The 17,500-nt window shown below is 38.7% G+C and overlaps 3 protein-coding genes and 1 long non-coding RNA gene across 8 annotated transcripts in view; 2 read left to right on the forward strand and 2 right to left on the reverse strand.

The window, feature by feature from the left end:
* The window catches only part of LOC138049995 (protein ABHD8-like), an 11,418-nt gene extending 10,961 nt beyond the window's left edge, over positions 1-457 (forward strand). For both annotated transcript variants that reach the window (XM_068896484.1, XM_068896485.1), the window contains one exon: positions 1-457. This exon is cut by the window's left edge and continues 887 nt beyond it. The gene's annotated coding sequence lies outside the window, so the exon portion shown is untranslated.
* On the reverse strand, positions 28-3,941 carry LOC138049996 (uncharacterized). Its single transcript, XR_011132522.1, has 2 exons — positions 3,667-3,941; positions 28-1,818 (listed from the first exon to the last, which is right to left on the reverse strand). It is a non-coding gene; the product is annotated as an uncharacterized lncRNA (long non-coding RNA).
* Positions 3,942-4,454: 513 nt separating this feature from the next.
* LOC138049997 (DNA-directed RNA polymerase III subunit RPC3-like) lies at positions 4,455-15,785 on the forward strand. The gene is made up of 15 exons (XM_068896486.1): positions 4,455-5,226; positions 6,218-6,290; positions 6,563-6,587; positions 6,733-6,801; positions 7,872-7,907; positions 10,950-11,042; positions 11,407-11,487; positions 11,997-12,048; positions 12,725-12,785; positions 12,918-12,984; positions 13,851-13,934; positions 14,040-14,141; positions 14,777-14,826; positions 15,014-15,172; positions 15,473-15,785. Exons 1-15 carry the CDS (start codon positions 4,671-4,673, stop codon positions 15,540-15,542), a joined length of 1,578 nt encoding a protein of 525 aa, XP_068752587.1. The 5' UTR covers positions 4,455-4,670; the 3' UTR covers positions 15,543-15,785.
* Position 15,786: 1 nt separating this feature from the next.
* The window catches only part of LOC138049998 (molybdopterin synthase catalytic subunit-like), a 12,157-nt gene continuing 10,443 nt past the window's right edge, over positions 15,787-17,500 (reverse strand). For all 4 annotated transcript variants that reach the window (XM_068896488.1, XM_068896487.1, XM_068896489.1 and 1 more), the window contains one exon: positions 15,787-17,480. In XM_068896488.1, coding sequence (XP_068752589.1) covers positions 17,388-17,480 — 93 coding nt within the window. In that variant the 3' untranslated portion in view covers positions 15,787-17,387. The remainder of the gene's footprint in view (positions 17,481-17,500) is intronic.

Consider the following 17,500-nt stretch of genomic DNA (forward strand, 5'->3'; position numbering starts at 1 on the left):
GGTGTGCTGTTTACTTCATAAACATAATTTTTGTCCATTGAAGCCAGGTTTATGTGGAACATACTGCTGTTTACATCAAAAGCACTAATACTAATCAGAATAATCATGAAAATGATACTTAAGACCCTTCTTATTTAAAACCATCTTTTCTCATACAGTCACCCGCACAAAAACCACCCACATTCCTCACATTTTATATTCTTGGATGTACTTTATTCTCTGGGAGAATTTTACCCCAAGATGGAGATTTAAATAATTTGTGCCAATTATATATATGTGTACATATCTAAGACTTAATACATGTCGAAACATCACCACAACGTTCCACAATTTTCTTTGTTATACAAACAAAATGCATGTTTAAGTCACTTAATAATGAAATTTGGTTGTAATGTGTTTTTATCAAAGAACCGAAAATTTTCAATAAAAGCACCTTCAGTTGTGAGATGACAATGAATTGCTTATGCTGCAGTGTTCGTGTGCGAGTGTGTGCAAAGCTATGTGACACTTTGCTAAACTTGTCCTTAATTCTCCAACTCTACCAAAAAAATTACACCGTGTTTGGGTATAAGTAAAAAATACAAGAAACATCTTTCATAGGTATTACATGTATATTAATTCTTTTCTATAAAAGAGTATTAAATTTGTCACTCTGCTAAAAAATCTATCAGCAATGTTCAGGGGCACCCAAAGAAAATTATTTCCAAAATGTGTAGTAATACATCACAAGAAAACTGGGAAAAAAGGTGTTCCGCACTCCCAGGATGATTATGAGCAAAATTCTGGCTCCCAGCTAGATAGCGAGGGAAATTCCCAGCCAGCCGACTTTGTGTCACTGTTTACCAGCCAGCAAAGAACTCGTGAACCTAACCCGATCAACAGGTTTTTTTCTTAAAGGAAAGTGAGGCTGGTGTTGACCTTCTTATGATACAGACCTCCCTACTTTTGTTATGTTAATGATGTTGTTGTCATGCTAATTAGTAAGAATTTACATAAGAAAGACAGTGACGTTTCTATCAAAATGAGGTCAACTCCAGTCTCACTTTCATTCACAGGCCAGGTAACTAAGGACACAACTGTAAAATGGACTATTGTCTGTTTTTCTTCTCATCCAGCCAGCATGGATTGAAATGCTAAGTTTCCCAGTGAAAATAACTTGCCAGGCAGCTGAATTCCACTGCGGAACAGATATTTTGCAGAACACCTCTGTTGGGTACCCCTGAATGTTTGGTTATATTTTATGAAAGTTTAGCTCCTAAAGAATGCAATGACCTGGATAGTGTGTCTCTGCGTTTTTCAATTGTTTTTGCTATTCTTATGTGATTTTGTTACAAGCCAGTCACTTTACAGATTTTGAAAGAGCTCCATGTGTTAGGAGCTACATTACTGTGCATGTATTGCAGCATACGCAGCCAGAGCCACCCTTTTTCATTCTGATGCTATAGAGAAGGGCATAGGCATCCTCTGATGTCACACAAGAGAGATTGCCATAGTGATTCTCCACAATGTACTTGCATTCCATACAGAGCCAGTCCCTCTCCTGTGGCAAATCAAATGACATATATTTTCCTGTATGGCTGCTGCTTGATTTAAAGTTACACTCAACTGCAGCACCTCGCAGGATTTCCTGGCCACAACCAGGACATCTTATTGTGATATTTTCCATCAAGTAGACCAGACTGATCGTTTTTCAATGAGGGACTACCAAGGGAATAACAAAACATGCCAATTTCTTCATTAGTCAATTCTGATACCGGTGAACAATAATTGGGTGGTGTAAACTTCTTGCAATTTCATTCTTCTGTGTGTCCCCAAAAACTACAATGGATAAAACACAGGTCAACAATTGTAATGGATTAAATAGGTCAACGGTTTGGATCTAAAAAAGACAATCCAAGGAAGACTTTAAACTAAACAGGGAAGGGAAGGAGGTAAAATCAAGGAAATGTCAGTTTACCCTATGTTTTCCAATTTAGATCTCGAAGCAGATCACAAATTGATCTGATTATTTTTTAATTTTATCATCTATTTGTGCGATGAACGTATTTTGTACTTTATTTTTGTTTTGTCACTATTTGTTGATATTGCTTATTTATTCTTGGTGTATAGCAACATAAGCTTAACCGGGTAAGAAAACTAAAGAACTGACCTCCAGCAGTGTACCCAAGGTCTTGAGTACGCAGTGCTTTACAGCTGTTCGCTGTTGCACAAAACAACCCATGCACTCTAGGATGGAATGTTTACAAACCCAATTGAGTCTTGCAAAGGGCCATTTCATTTACTATGCACACCCCCCCCCCCCCCCTTCCTATTGAGAGGCTTGGAAATTCAGGAGGGCAGGGGTAAGTAAAGTGATTTCTGGATTTCTGAGGGGGTAACCCAGTTGGTTTCTGGGATCTATACCCTTTTCCCCTCTTTTTCCAAGAGGGTGAATGTGATGGCACTTTGATCTTCAATATCCTAGGGGGATAAATACCCCTTCACTGGGGAGGGGGGGGGGGTGCATCTATTAAATGGAATGGCCCAAGGATAGTAAGTTTATGCCTCTGATATTGACATTATTCTCCAGGCCTAACCTAATTGGTCATCCAAACACTATTCGAAGCTGCACCTATTACTGTTGTTGTCTTCCGGCAACACTAGTTATTGGTAACAGTTCGAAAGAGTACAATAAATTTTGAACCGTCTGCGTTCAAATTCCGATACCGTAGTTGCCCTGTTTTCGAACACTTTTTGAAAAACTGTAATTTCTTAGCGCAAAACAGCACTAACCAGCAAAAATTTAGCCACAATTGTAGCTTCCACCGCTGGTACCTAGGGCGTGAAGTTTCACCGCTTGAAGCTCGTTGGTTTCTTTGTAACTGCGGAAAGACTAAGTCAAATTCGGTGCCCTAATTCCGGACAGGTTGCTCTAATTACGGACGACCGTTACAAGACAATATTGTTCTCGACCACGGTGGGCTGCATTTAGCAAGCATTTCCAGCGGGCGAGGAGCGAACTCTTTTTTCGGCCGCGCGAGAATAGGGCGAGCGCAAAAAACATAAATAAATAAAAAATCTTCCACGCCGGAAGCGCTTGCTACGCAGGCTACGACCACGGCAAAATACATCATATAAAAGTCGAATAAAGAAACCTTCCTTTAAATACAAGTACATTTTGTCCGAATTTAAAGCATTTCAACCACTCAAAACGGAATTGCAGGAATCTAAGACTGGTGACTGATGGGAAAACAACAGTGGGAAACTGGATCGGACAACATCAATGTTTTCGAATTTCAATAATCTTCATTTGCAAAACACTTTTCTCGGCCATTCCTTGACGGCGCTTCCCTGCTGTTTTGCTATCGTTGGGTGTCCGGAATTAAGTACACCTCGCCAAAAATGCAATCAAACTCTCTAGTAGTCTTACTCGTAACCTGCGATCAGGCGTACTTTTCTTTAGACAGGGTACATTTCCACATTTCACGCCCTCTCTAAAGAAAAGTACGCCTGATCGCAGGTTATCTTGCTCGGAGATACGAAACTGCAAACGAAAAATTCTTATATGCTCAATAACGTAGCCCTTTCAGCTTAACTTGTGTCGAAAAATAATAATAAATCTATCTATCGCTTAATTGAAAAGACATCAAGGACGCGCGATAAAAATCGCAGACGGATTTTACTTACCTCAACGAAAACTTGAATCTTCCCACCTAAAAGGAGCGTAGCTTGGTTACGAAAAGAACAAACGCAAGCAGACTAGTCAATTAGTCTTTCGAACGTATCGTTCGAATTTGTTTCGTTTTTACAACGAAATACAGAATCGTAAAGTTTTAGAGTCCGGAAATAGGGTGTACTTTGCCTGGTAATTAATTAATCATGCTTGACTATTAATTAAACGAATATCTAAATCTTCGCTACAAGAACAAATTAGAAAGTGAAAGTTAACGCAAGATTTAAACGCTTACTTGCTCGTGTTTCACTTGAAGACACAGTAGATAAAATGTGAAAGCGGAAGCAAAACCCGGCGAGGGGAGGGGAGGGGGGGGGAGAGGGACTCCCATATAAAAAGGGGAGGGATGCTCGACGTCTCGCTTAGGGAAGTAAATTTCGGATTTTGGTCTCACTTAGGGTGTTCTGGGCAAAAACGCAATCATATGTGGCCTTGAAGGTCTCCTTTCTGGTTGCGCGCAAGGAAATATAAAAGTGTTTATTTACACTTTTATATTTCTTATGATAATGTCTTTGCCATCATTAAAAGTCACTGTATTTTTTCATTTCCCTGCATTTTAATATGGTATATTTTAGGGGTCAAAGAAGCCTGGGTCACGCCCAGATTGGTCTCCTTTAGGGGTTTAATTTAAAATTTCCGACGAGCTTCCCTCCCCTTTTTATATGGGAGTCCCCCCCCCCCCCCCCCGGAGCAAAACAAGTCTCAGTCAACGTTACACTCAATGTTGTACCGTCTGATTGGCTGATCGTCTTCGTCATTCACCAATGAAGCATAAGGTAACCATAAGGTACCATACATACAGTAATTACTGTGAATAGTGTCCTGTCGAAGTCTGAGAAACACCTTGACTTTCTGAGACATCCCGTGAAATTTGTGTAAGAAAACAGGAAAATACTAAATCTACGAGACAACGTAGTATGCAGTGAGTCAAATACACCTGAGAGGACTTGAAATTGTTATGTCCGTCCAGCAGAAGAGATTAGCATCTCTTATATTAAAAGAGCACTATGGAGAAGTTGTGGGAAAAGTCGGCAACTATCTTGTGGCAAAAGGACCTCGTCCTTTGCGAGATATTATTCGAGATACTAAACTGAGTCGAGATCAGGTTCAAAAGTGCGTATGTTGCCTTATACAGCACCATTTCGTCACATTTGAAGTCAACAAGAGGAACGTTACCTTGTATAATGCATGGATATCAAACATACTTGTTCGTGCTCGAGCTCCTCGTTACATTTACTGTGCAAAATCTTTGTTTGGGTACACTGGTGAATTAATTGTGGACGAGATTTTACAACACGGATCCATTCCAATGACCAAAGTGGTGGCGAAAGTTACGAGCCATTTAATCGACGAGAACCTTGATTTCGACGAAACTGACGTGAAATCGACGTTTGCTGATCTTGTGAAGAATCACTTTTTGCAAAGAGTGAAGACTGTTACTGAAGATAGTGCGGAGACAAGTAGTTATACAGAAGATGACATATACGCTTTGCCTCCTGGAGTTGCCTTCCAAGGTGATGTAGTAGAATTTGAAAGTCTTTAACACTTTTTGTACCAGATAATAAATACCAAGGATATTTGTTATTATAAGCAATAAATGAGATGTTTTCTATTTCAAACATAATTATTTCATGCCACTTTGGCTTAAAACGAATGCAACTTAAAAATTTACGATTCAAGACCCAACATTCTGAGGAAGACACTATGCAGGAGTGGCAGGTCTTGGATCATAACTTTTTAAAGTTGCATTCATTTTAAGCCTGGATAGCATAAAAATATGTTTGACTGTCCCCCTGGCTGCTTTGTGAATGGTTATGTGAACTATAATCAACAATGGTTTCTATTCCTATATTAAACTATTTTACAGTGTGACGCGCCTTACCGTGGCCACCTAACAAATTTTTTACAAATTGTCCGCCAATCAGGGTGTGTGAATTTGATTGACAGTCACGCCTCCTTGCAAAGTTCATACAGTTGTAAGTTGAAAACCATTGCATGGGTTGTTGAGTTGACGTATTTACATGTAAATGTCACATGTCAAAGTTTGTTGGGTGGCCACAGTAAGGCGCATTGCACTGTAAAACTCAGTTGCTGTGCACAATTTTTTCTGTTCCACTTTTGCTACAGGTTACTTATTGATGTGAATATATAGTCGGTGTAACATAGCGGCACCAAATTAGCACCTATTGTATATTACATTTCACATACGCATATGTAAGTAGGTTGGCACATTATGCATGTAACATAGCGGCAACAAATTAGCACCTATTGTATATTACATTTCGCATATGCATATATAAGTAGGTTAGCACATTATGCAAAAGCGGAGAGCACACACAACCAGGCGGTGTGTGTGAATAACCAGAATAAAACTCCATCGACATCTGACTGCAGTCGGTCTAAAATACAGTTTGTGGACATCTTAACTCTAACACGTTTATGCAAATAATCTAAGTCAGATTAACCACGAAAAAATATTAGGAATCTTTTTAAATGTTTGGTTAGGACTGGGTATTAAACGAAAAAGAATCCTTGATGATGAAGGCAATCCATCCAAGAGACAAAGAATTGGAGAAAAGTAAGTACTACAATTATTGTGGACATGCAAAAAGAGTTAAGACTTTTCCTTTTTTGAAAATGGTCTGATCAAAGTCAAGTGCACCAAAAAAGATTCAAATAGTGATAACCCGGCTCTTGCTATTGCATTTTTTCCCTTAGTTTGTCCTCTATTATCAGTTAGTGACACCAGTAGAAGTCTTACTGAGATTTTCACACAGAGCTCATATCAAACTTGCTCTAATTATAATATTCTTAATAAAATATAGTTGCTTATACTATTTGCCTTTACAGGTCAAGTGCTAGTGATACTTGTTCTGTAAGTACTGATATTTTATAGACTCTGGTATGAGATACCTATCATTAACTGATGTTTACTTAGAGACATCACACTTACGTTTTGAAGTTGTTTGAGCCAATAAGACTGTGAAAAGCAATCATTTTGTATTTTTTTGGTTATCAAGGAAATTAAAGATGATGGTATCTTATGGAAACTCAATTTTGGCAGGTTTCATCAGGAGTTTCTTGACGAGGTACAAATGTTTTTCTGCTGTAAGATTGTAAAAAAATATATTCTAATATCTAATTTAAAAAAAGAGGGGAAAAAATGTTAACAGAGCAAAAATTGTAGTGCGTGTATAAGAAAGTTAAAATCTAAAACTTGGTAATGAAAGATCAAAAGGTTTTAGTAAGGTACACAGAATAACTGACTTCAGTTTAGGTTACCAGAGCACCAGTCGCTGTCCCTGGAGAAAAGTTTTTCTTTCAACTTAACTCCCCTTCTTTCAATACTTTCAAAAGTAATGTTGTGACTTCTAAAGCCGAAACAAAGACAGTGGCGTAACTAAAACAAAATAGCCAGACAATTAAACCATGTTGCTAATGCTGGTTTATGTGACTTGGCAATGTCAGTATTATCAGAAAGTTTTGTAACTGAAATATAGGGTTAGGGTTAGGGGGTGTTGCTGAGTTAAGCTAGCCAAGACAGAAAAGTACAAATGTGGTTTTTATTAACAGCTGACTACTTATATAGACTCCCTGGTTCAAGTTGTGTTAGTTATTCATTGGCTTTTGCTCAACTTTATCTACTGTGTGCACTGGGTTGTGTTTCGAGTGTTTTGATCAGTGATCATTAACCCCTTCACCTCTGAACTGGCCCCCATTGTTGAATAAAATTGTCTGGTGCTAAAGTAAAATCTGTAAGTGTGACTCTTTGAAGGGAAAGGATGAAGTAATAACCAGTTCAAGCTTTAAGTTGCATTATATGTCTGTTTATGATGCATGTTAGAAGTTTGGGGAACTAGTATTAGAGTTGCTCAAAGAGTTCAGCATAAAGCAATAGTAGCTCCATCCTAATAGTGAAGGTCTTGGTGCCCTTTTTGGTCAAAACATGACCTGGGATTTGGGGAAATAAGTGCTGCATGACTTCTACATTGCAAGGATAAAGTAGTCAGGAGAGAAATTTACTTTAGGGTTTTTTAAATTTTTGTATGGTCTTCATTTTTTGTGTACAATCATGACCGTTCTTTGCTGAGGTTAGGCATTTGAGGACTTCCTGTCTGAAATTAGTCCACAATTTGACTATTGTAGTTTCTCCCTTCAGGATATAGTTTCAGCTGTTACAAAGAAAGTGGACAAGGTATATTTACCATTTTTCACTGTTACAATTAACTTTTTCCTTTGGAGTACAGGAACTCTATGCCTGCTCACACATAGAGCACATAAGACACACTGTACTGTACACCTCTCATTTAAACATTCAAATGCACTCACCAATACAAACCTCAAAACACAATATTGTTCATGCTCTTTGGGGCATTGGTGTGAAGTTTCAAGCTAATGTTTGATTTTGTATTTTAAATTGGTTGATTAACCTTTCACCCCTGAAATGGGTCCCATTGGCAAGTAAAATCACTAAATTGTCTGGCATTAGTTAGGAAGGAAAGGGTCATGTTTTTCTTTTTCTTCCAGCTTGCGTAAAATGGGATGCAATTAAACAAAATTAATATTAAATTTGATTTCACGTACATTGTGTACAGTTCCCCAGAATAACTAGACAACTTGTTTTAGTTACCGGTATGTGCTGTTTAATGAACGAGCAGGAGTGTTTTATTGGGTTAAAACCATGAGGTGAAGCTAAGTGGTTTTTGACCTAATGAAACTTGACATATTAGTTTGTTGAATGGCTTCAAAAACATTCCACAAAAAGCATTGTCTGGAGTCCAGACAATGGTGCAAAATGTGAGATGAAGATATTAGCATACGCGAAAAACATGCAGGACCTCATTACCATTCTTTATAAAATGACTTCTGATGAAGGCTGTTTTATCGGGTTTAAAGCTCATGCACATGAGGTTTTATCATTATCTTGGTAACCTCTTTCGCTCATGAGTCATTATTGAGTTTTTGAAATAAAGCTATTAAAACAAATGTTGACTAAAATGAATGATGATTATGATTATGAATATATAGCAGTTAAAAGGTCTGTATGCTATATACAGTTAAGTAGCATCACGGGGCGCTGCTGCAGCGTAACCCGTGGTCTATAAAGGGAACAAAAGCTAAACTAATTACGAAGAAGAGACCTACAACTGTAGTAAAACTTAGAAAATGTTTTTCTCAAGTGAAAAGGCCCCATTGGCGACTGAGAGTTCTTGAGTGCTTACGTTACGACTTCAAACACGGGAGCAATATTGAGAGTTCCTGAGAGGCACGCCTTTTGCTTCTTGCTGAGCACACCTTTAGCTCTGTTGCCCACCAGCTTCTGTAGAGAAGCAAAGTCCTTGGACCATCCCCCCAAAACCTCTATGATCATATTGTACTGGGTGATATCATATCCTGGTTACGTCTGCTTCATCTCCCATCTGAGTGGCGCATACTTCATGGTCTTCTCTGACATCTTCTTGTCACAGTTGCTCACCCATGGGCAGCTCATCTCCAGGGCTATGACTTGCTTGTGTTGGTTGTTGACAATCCTGGCGTCTATTCTATTCGCCCTCAGTTCTGACTCTATAGACCAGAACACCCCAGTACGCCGGTACCTCTGCTGTTTCATAGACATGCTGCAGTTTGATGGATGAATACCAAGGAGGTACAGTGTCTATCAGGCCCAGATCAAATAGGATCTCGAAGACAGGGTCATGACTTGCAATGTACTTTGTTTGTGCAAGCGCAGGGGAAGCGGATAAGATGTCAGCCATGCTCTCTGGCACTGTACCACATAACCCACATGTTGGGTCGCTGCTCGGACTCCCGTGTGTCTTGTGGATGGCATACAATCGAGTGGGTAAAAGCTGTTCATATAATTTGAACATACCCAATACTGTGTGTGTTGGGCACATTCGCCACTCGCTCAGCCACCAAAAGTATCGCTCAGTGCTTAGCTCCTCATCACCTTCTCTTGCTTTTACCAACTTCCCTTGCCAATTTTTGGCCTCTACGTCCCCTTCCAGTCTTAATTCTTGCTGTTTCCTCTGTTGACTTTTAAGCTTCTCTCTGGGTATAACCTCTCCTCCTTCTGAGACGCAGGCTGGATCAGCAGGGTATTGGAGCTTTAGTTGCAGGCCATACTCATCCACGTACTTCGCCGCTTCCTTTGTCAGTGACTGGTGTCCCACACTCTCCACACGCTTCTCGAAATCACGCACCGCCTTTTTCACCGGGTCTCTATTCTGGAACAACTTGACTGCTGCTTTAACTTTAGTTTCTTTATACTCTCTCTCGATCGAGCGCAAGATCCTCTCTCCCTTATCTCGTTGCAGGTACAGTGGTGATCACGGATGTTGAACCACATGGGTGCTTGCCTCTGTTTTCTACTACGATCTTGAGGGCCTCTCTGTCCAGTTCCCTTAGCACTGTTAGTGGCCAATGCTGAGTCCACATAAACATAAACTCATTGCTGGCATTGCAAACTGATTAGATGCAATCACACGATGGTAGTCCGCGAGGGGACTCGACCAGATCAATGACATCCTACGTGTCGATAGGCTTAGAAAGTTTATACCCGTCTGACGCACTTATCTTCCAGGCGATCTGATTCAGACAGACCGTGAAGAGCCTGGGGCAGAGGGCATTGCCCTGGGGCAGACCCTTTCTAAACATTATGGTCTCCGAAGCCTCTCTCCCCTTTTGTCGTGGTGACCATTATTCTGGTATTCTAGCTTCTCAACAACGTTTGGACAGTACCACACACCGAGTCAGGAAACCTGTGCAACAGCATCATCTTCTCTAACCAACCGTGATCTATGGAGTGGTAGGCCTTCTTAACATTAATCCAACCCATGCTAAGGTTGTGCTTCCTCCTGTAACAGTCTAACGTGAGCGCTCGGTGTATCAACAAATTATCAACCCTCCCGCTGTATCCAGCGTGTGCACCCCTTTGCACACCCTCCATCAAGCTGTAGTAATTCAAATCTGAGCCAGTAGGCATGATGTTTACCATTTATAAATAGTGTTCAAACAAGTGATTGGTCTTTGGTCATCACTAGTGAACTCCCCCCAGTTCCGGAATCAGCAATGTTTTTCCCTCAGAGAACCACTGAGGGTACTCTTCATCGCTACTTGAGATTATTATTGTTGTTATTATTACTATTATTATTAACACATGGACTCACATCACATGCATCAGTGATGATGTTTTGAAAAAGTGGTTGAAGTCAGGGAGATTTGAAAAAAAATTTAGTTTGCAGGAGAGATTGTGAGGTCAATGCTCAACTTGAATGGGCTGGAGAGAGATCCACTGTCACCAACATCAAAGCCAGTGTCACTTCATGAAGTAAGTCCCTAATCTTAATAAAATACAATAACTGAATTACAGCTGCAATGTAACATTCCTGCCAGTTTACAATTCAGTATTTATAGGCTAGAATTTGATTAAGAGAAATATATACCAATATAAAGAGTGACGTGTAGTTGTTGAATTATAATTTGCACCAGACATTTGGGGAATGGCCAATACAGGAACATTTATCTAAGTGCACAATTGTAAGTAAGTATTGTAACGTACTTTTGTTTGGTAAAAAAAAAAAAAAAAAATTTGGGGAAGAGCAGCAACATTATATTTTAAACTTTTCTTAGTTAGTGCTATTATGTAACTACACTGTATTGTATCTTATACCAGTAAAACCTATTTGTAACAGATTTCGCAAAACTTGACAGTCACACCAAAGATGGAGAATACACAAGTCACACAATATCTTACATTGCTTACAGATGAGAAGGTATTTAACATTCTTAGACTAAATGTTTTTTAAACAAAGCATTCACCTATTCACCATTCCATTTCAGCTAGGACTGCAGATTTTCTCTTTTATGCATTTCATCCACCAGAGTGCACTTGAGACTTCAACTTAACAAAATAATGACATTGTCCAATATCAAGGGAATAAACCATACAAAGAACCCTAATCAAGCCTCTTTTAAGTTGACTAGTATTGATTGGGAGAAGGACAAACTCCCACCACCAAGCCCCAGTTGTTCAAGAGGTGGATAACGCTATCCACCGGATAAATCACTATCCAATGGATAGTACAATCGGTTTTGCTATGACTTATCCACTGGTTAATGATTTATCCGGCAGATAGCACTATCCATCGTGTAAACAACTGGGGCCAGAACCCTAAATCATCTCTGGTTGCTTGGTGGCAGAACTCTTCATGTATTGGTCAGGATTTTCTGCATGCTGATTGTCTTGCTCACACCTACCTATGGTTGTGCATCTGACTTTTAGGAAAATTTTGTTTCAAAAACTGGAGAAAGAGGAGGAGGAACATACTGCATTAGAATCCTTTATTTAATAAGGCCCACGCAATCTATGTTCACATTTGATGCACAGCATGTGGTGTTGTGGTCAGTGCACAGTAAACTCCAGACCACAAGGTCAAGGGTTCTAGGCCTGGCTTTATTTCCCAGTTGTTTCCTTGCACAAGAAACTTTCAGGACTCCACACTGTCTCTCCAAATGTATACAGTCATGTAAAATGGGTACTGATGTGTGACTTACTGCTGGCTGTAACCATGTAATGGACTAGCATCCCGTCCAGGAGAAGGTTGCTTTACGCTTCTTGGAACTGTGATAACTTCTGGCCATGTGAACCCTAGCAGCTTCTGTGTCATTTACAATAATACAACACAATACATACTTTATGAACCATTTGGCTTTTCAGGGCCAATGACACAATCTATGAAATGACAGAACAAAACAACAACAACAACAACAACAGTTAAGAATTCCAAAGTGGATATTTACAAGGGTAACCAAAAATTTGAAGTATGGACTAGCAGGAACAAATTCAGTGAGTTTTCAGAATGGGTCTTGAACCCAGGAACTCTGTATCTCAAAGCAAGTGTCCTAACCACTGGGCTGCACTACCTACATAATATATATTCTCTCAAGAGAAGAACAATATTAATGTTTTTGTGAAAATGGTAATGCTTTGATTTCTTAACAATGCTCTAGATATGCAAAAGTGCATTGATGCACTTTGTCAAAATACAATAGAATCTATTGTTCAAGAAAGGTAACTTTAAAAATGTTTATTGCCTAAAGATGGCACTTACTGGTGGAATTTACTCGTCTTTCCCTGTCAAGTTGGAGTTAAGGAACAAGCTTTTATTTACTTACTTGTAAATACTGGTAATATTTTTATTAGGTTTGGTTCCAGATGTTTCAGAATCTTCAGATTGCTGTTGCTCAAGAAACACATGGAACAAAAACAGGCAAGTGGTGAAATGATTAGGCAGAGCACAGGCAGACCACCCTTTGTTGGTGGGCAATATTACAGATGAACAATACGGTGGCTACAATTTGTTCCAATATGCAGAATTTAAAGCAAATGATTCAATGAAAGTTTGAAGAAAATGTTAACTGAGTCATGTGTCATGTTTTTTTTTTTTGCTCTCCTGTGCTGTTTTAAGCACTATTTTGCAAGATGTCTATTTGACCTCGGTGGTTAGAACTACTGGTAACCAAGGAGACAATTAATGCAGGCAGCAATCAGCTGCCGGCACATGACCTAGTCAAAGTTAAGCTGGATCTGATGCCAAACCAGTGAAATTCTCACCTTAAAAATACCAGCATCCAATTGATTAGGGATGTCCCCATACCTTTGCCAAATTTGAGCTTCGTGTTTTGAAAATTCACTGAGAAAGGTGATCCTGAAAACTATAATAAAGCTTTTTCAATATTATTGGTACAAAATTCTGGACCAAAGGCATTTGAGGTATTGTTCAAATCCACCAATCAGTGTATCGGGACCATTGACAGTTGAAAACCACAAACCTGCCCCGATACGCTGATTGGCGGGTGACAATTCATGCATGTCATTGTTGTTAGGTTACAGAAAAGATCCAAATCTCCTCAACCTCTTTCATCCGGGCTGTCTGTGCTCTTAATCCTGTACCCTTTCCTCTTCACTCACCTTCCATTTCAGGGCCTCAATTTCTTGAAAAAGAACTTGCTCATGACTTCATGCATCATGATTACTGGCAGAAAAAGAACTGACATATTAAATGACTAGAAAAATGATACGTGGCCAGTGGGGACCTTTGCTCATTGCGTCAATAATTTTTCATCTCATTTGCAGATCGGTGAACTAGCTATGATTTCATCAAAAGATGCTAAGGAATTTTTGTACAAGCTGTTTGCAGAGAGATTCATTGCATTGCAGGTAACAGCCCATGTTTTTTCTGTTTCTTGTGCACAAGGTCGGATTCTTGTCAGAGTGGATTTTACATGCATGATTATGTTCCTTTTAAACCTTGTTTGTCATCAGGAGATTCCACGGACATCTGACTATGCACCTTCCAGGACATTTTATCTTTTCTCAGTGGAACTTCCGCAGCTCAGCCGAATGTTGATTGAAAAGTCCTACCAGGTATTTTTCCCTCAAAAAATTACTCTCTGTAAAACAATAGAATGCATGGCACCAGAATATCTTGTTTTTACTTTTCTTGACCTATGGACCAAGTGCAGTGAGGTGTGTGCGCCATGACCGAGGCCAAACATTTTCCGACCTGGCCCGACCTAAACTCAGTCAATAAGCATTTTATCATTTGGGCTCTTTACACTATTCAAGAGTACTCAGAATATGAAGTTCTGACCAAACTAAGAGACAAAAATTTGCCCAGAAAATTTTTGCAATATGTTGTTTGCATTTGCTTTTCTGGCTGTAAATAACTTGTATGTTTAAAAGGAATGAAATCCCCTAAAACTGCATTGCATGGAGCAGTATGTGTTCCTAGTAGGGCCGTACAGCTTTTTGCAGCCCTGCTCGTGCTAATGCGTACTGCCTCATATGGGGATTTTCCCAATAGTTTTACAATGAAAGCACGTGCAGGGCCGTACAGGCCATATGAGACTTTAAATCCATATAACTTGTTGAACTTAAGTTATGGAATGTAATAGTGTTGGTGCTTGCAAATTACACTCAAACTTTAGTGGTAAGCTCCATGATCAGTACCAAGTCTGTATCAATGTTACTTGGTTTACAAGAAATCCCTTTTTCCTCAGGCATTGGGAAATCTGATGGCAAGACGCCAAACTGAAGTTCAAGAGAACAGGCATGTAAATTATTCATTTTGTCTTGTTGGTGTTTGAATGTGGGTTGGTGTTCATACACTGTAGTTATTCATTGACTCCTGGGTTTACAGTTTTGTGAGCCATGATTTAGTATAAGAGTTGACTTGAAAGGGGGACTTAAACAAAAGTAAAAACAGATTTCAAATTCAATTTACTTGCCCTCTTCAGACGTTTAGTGGAAAAGGAAGAGAGACTGGAAGCCACAATAAATTCATTGAAAGCTCAACATGGTGAAGACACATCAGCTGAGGTCATAGAGGAATTGCAAGAACTTATAATACCAGCAGAAAGGGAACAACTCAAGAAACTCAAGCTTTCCCTTGCCAAGTAAGCAACATAATGTAAATTGTTTGCAATTTGTCAGGCAGGCAGGCAGGAAGGCAGGAACTGACCAACATGTATGCACACATTACTTCCAGAGAGATAGAGAAGCACTGAAAGATGATAGTTTTGCAGAGTATCTTACCTGTGCTTTTGTCTTTAAAGATAGTCACATATAATTTATTTTAGAACTGCCTCCAGTGATAGATTTTCCTGTCAATTCCTTGATTTAACTGACGTTTCTTACACCTTTTCCCTGAAGTCTCTGCTTCTGATATTCACTATCTATATAATCTCTTATTTCAGGTTGGAACAGAGTGAGATACAAGTTGATGAGACAATTTTCATTCTTTCTCAGTACAGTGCTACAAATTAAAAGAAAACGTTTTGCAGTGGTGAATCACAACAGTCTTTGTTAACTAAACACGGAACTTATTGTAACTGAATATTAAGATTTTAAGTAATCAAAATTCAAGGATGCATTAATTGGTTGACGGGTGCTTGACAGTGGCAAGTAATATTCTTTCATTTATGTTGACACGTCACAACATCTTTTATAGTAAACCTTCACAGTCTAAGCAAGAATGAGAATAAACCCAAGCAATACTTTCACGGAGAACTAATTTTATCAATGATATCTTTAATCAAAGTCTGGTATGTGATAGTAGAGTAGACTAAATAGATATATGCATAAAATCTTTATCATTTAGATTGGCGTCATCCTAATTACAACACTCAAGCGTTATTGCTACAAATTTTATGCAATCCCTGCCTTCTTAAAGTTGCTGTAATGATACTTCTTTGTCAAATGTCTTTCAACACTCTTGAATTTGATCACTCTTACTTTTTTCGGATCTCATAAGGACAGGTAAGGAATTATCGGTCTCCATAAATAAAGACAACCTCAGATACACAATAATATTTAAAAATTATTCGCCAAAGGCTCATTTGTCTGGATTTTCATTCAACAATATTCATCGAGTATGAGGTGAACAGAGCGTTTTAATCATCACTCTACATATTCTTATTCCAGAATAGGGTCAATCGAACGTGCCCTTAGTATAATTACTTAGGTGATTATTTGAAAATATGCGTTTTCTTTAAAACGATTAATTTCTTCGTCTGTCACCTCGGGAAAACGGCTTACGTGATTATCACAATCACGTCAACGGCAACCAATCAGCAAAGACAATTTTCAATAATCACCAATGTAATTATACTAAAAATTATTAGTTATATCTATGACTGTTTTATATATGATTGAGTCATAAAACCATCCATCTGAGCCACTGGGAAGAAAGTACTCTTCTAAAGACACACACAGTAAGTTTATAATAATTTTGTTTTTAACAAAATTTTGAGCTCTAAAATTATTCAAATTACAGTGTAACCGTGAAAACTGCGAACACTTAAAATATGGCAGGAATGCTTATTGCTTTTAAGCAAATCATGTCGGAGGACTTTATAGCAATAGACCGCAGACTGAATAACTGTTATGATACAGGTATTCATGACGGCGTCATATGTTGAAAGCAACAAGTGCTTTAGAGCACTAGTGATCGGTGAAAGGACAAATGCATGCACTGTTCTGTTTCTTTATGAATGGTCTCAGAGCTGAAAGGACCAGAATTAGATCAAAATAAATCATTTACCCAGAAAATCTAAGCCAACAATTCTTTCTGTTCCAACAACAGTAAACATTCTAATAATCTATGGTTTAGTGAGTAGATTTCGGACATGTGATTGGACAGAACATTCCTGACACATTTCAAGTGTTCACTGTTTTCTGGCCGCATTGTAAACTATACAACAGTTTTTTTCAAGCTGAGGTTGGTTGTTGAAAAGGTGGATGGCACTCTTAGCTGGATGAATGACCAGGAGTTTTAATAAAATTTGAAATAGATAGGCATCTGGTTAGAGCAGAGTAACAAAGAATTGTCTCAAAAAGAAATTTAATCGTAGGTTTGAAAGAATCTGCCTTTAATTACTTCAATTTAGGGAAAAAAAGGAGCTAGCTTATCTGAGTGAAGTAGCTATGACTGTTGGGACCTATTGAAACCACTGAATGACCATACAATACAATATTTAATAATTATTAAGTTATCTTCTGGACAGTAATTTATTCAGTCAGTCTCACTATCCACCACCCATTCACCAACTAGGGCTAATGATAATATATTCATTCTTTGGAAATAATGACTTTGGACTGAACAAAGCTCTGTTAGACTGTTGACTGCTTAGAAGAACCCCCTTTGTTCTTCCAGAAACACTCAGTATTTTCTTTCCAATTTGGTTCACCTTGTTCATAGACTTCCTGCAAAAAAGAAAAGGAAC

This window comes from Montipora capricornis, chromosome 5 (assembly GCF_036669925.1).
Source record: "Montipora capricornis isolate CH-2021 chromosome 5, ASM3666992v2, whole genome shotgun sequence".
Classification (NCBI taxonomy): domain Eukaryota; kingdom Metazoa; phylum Cnidaria; class Anthozoa; order Scleractinia; family Acroporidae; genus Montipora; species Montipora capricornis.

Coding starts and splice junctions, on each gene's coding strand:
- LOC138049997 (XM_068896486.1), top strand. CDS start 4,671: ATGTCCGTCCAGCAGAAGAGATTAGCATCTCTTATATTAAAAGAGCAC. Junction 12,049..12,724: donor AGGAGGAACATACTGCATTA/GAATCCTTTATT, acceptor ACAATGCTCTAG/ATATGCAAAAGTGCATTGAT. Junction 13,935..14,039: donor AGAGATTCATTGCATTGCAG/GTAACAGCCCAT, acceptor GTTTGTCATCAG/GAGATTCCACGGACATCTGA.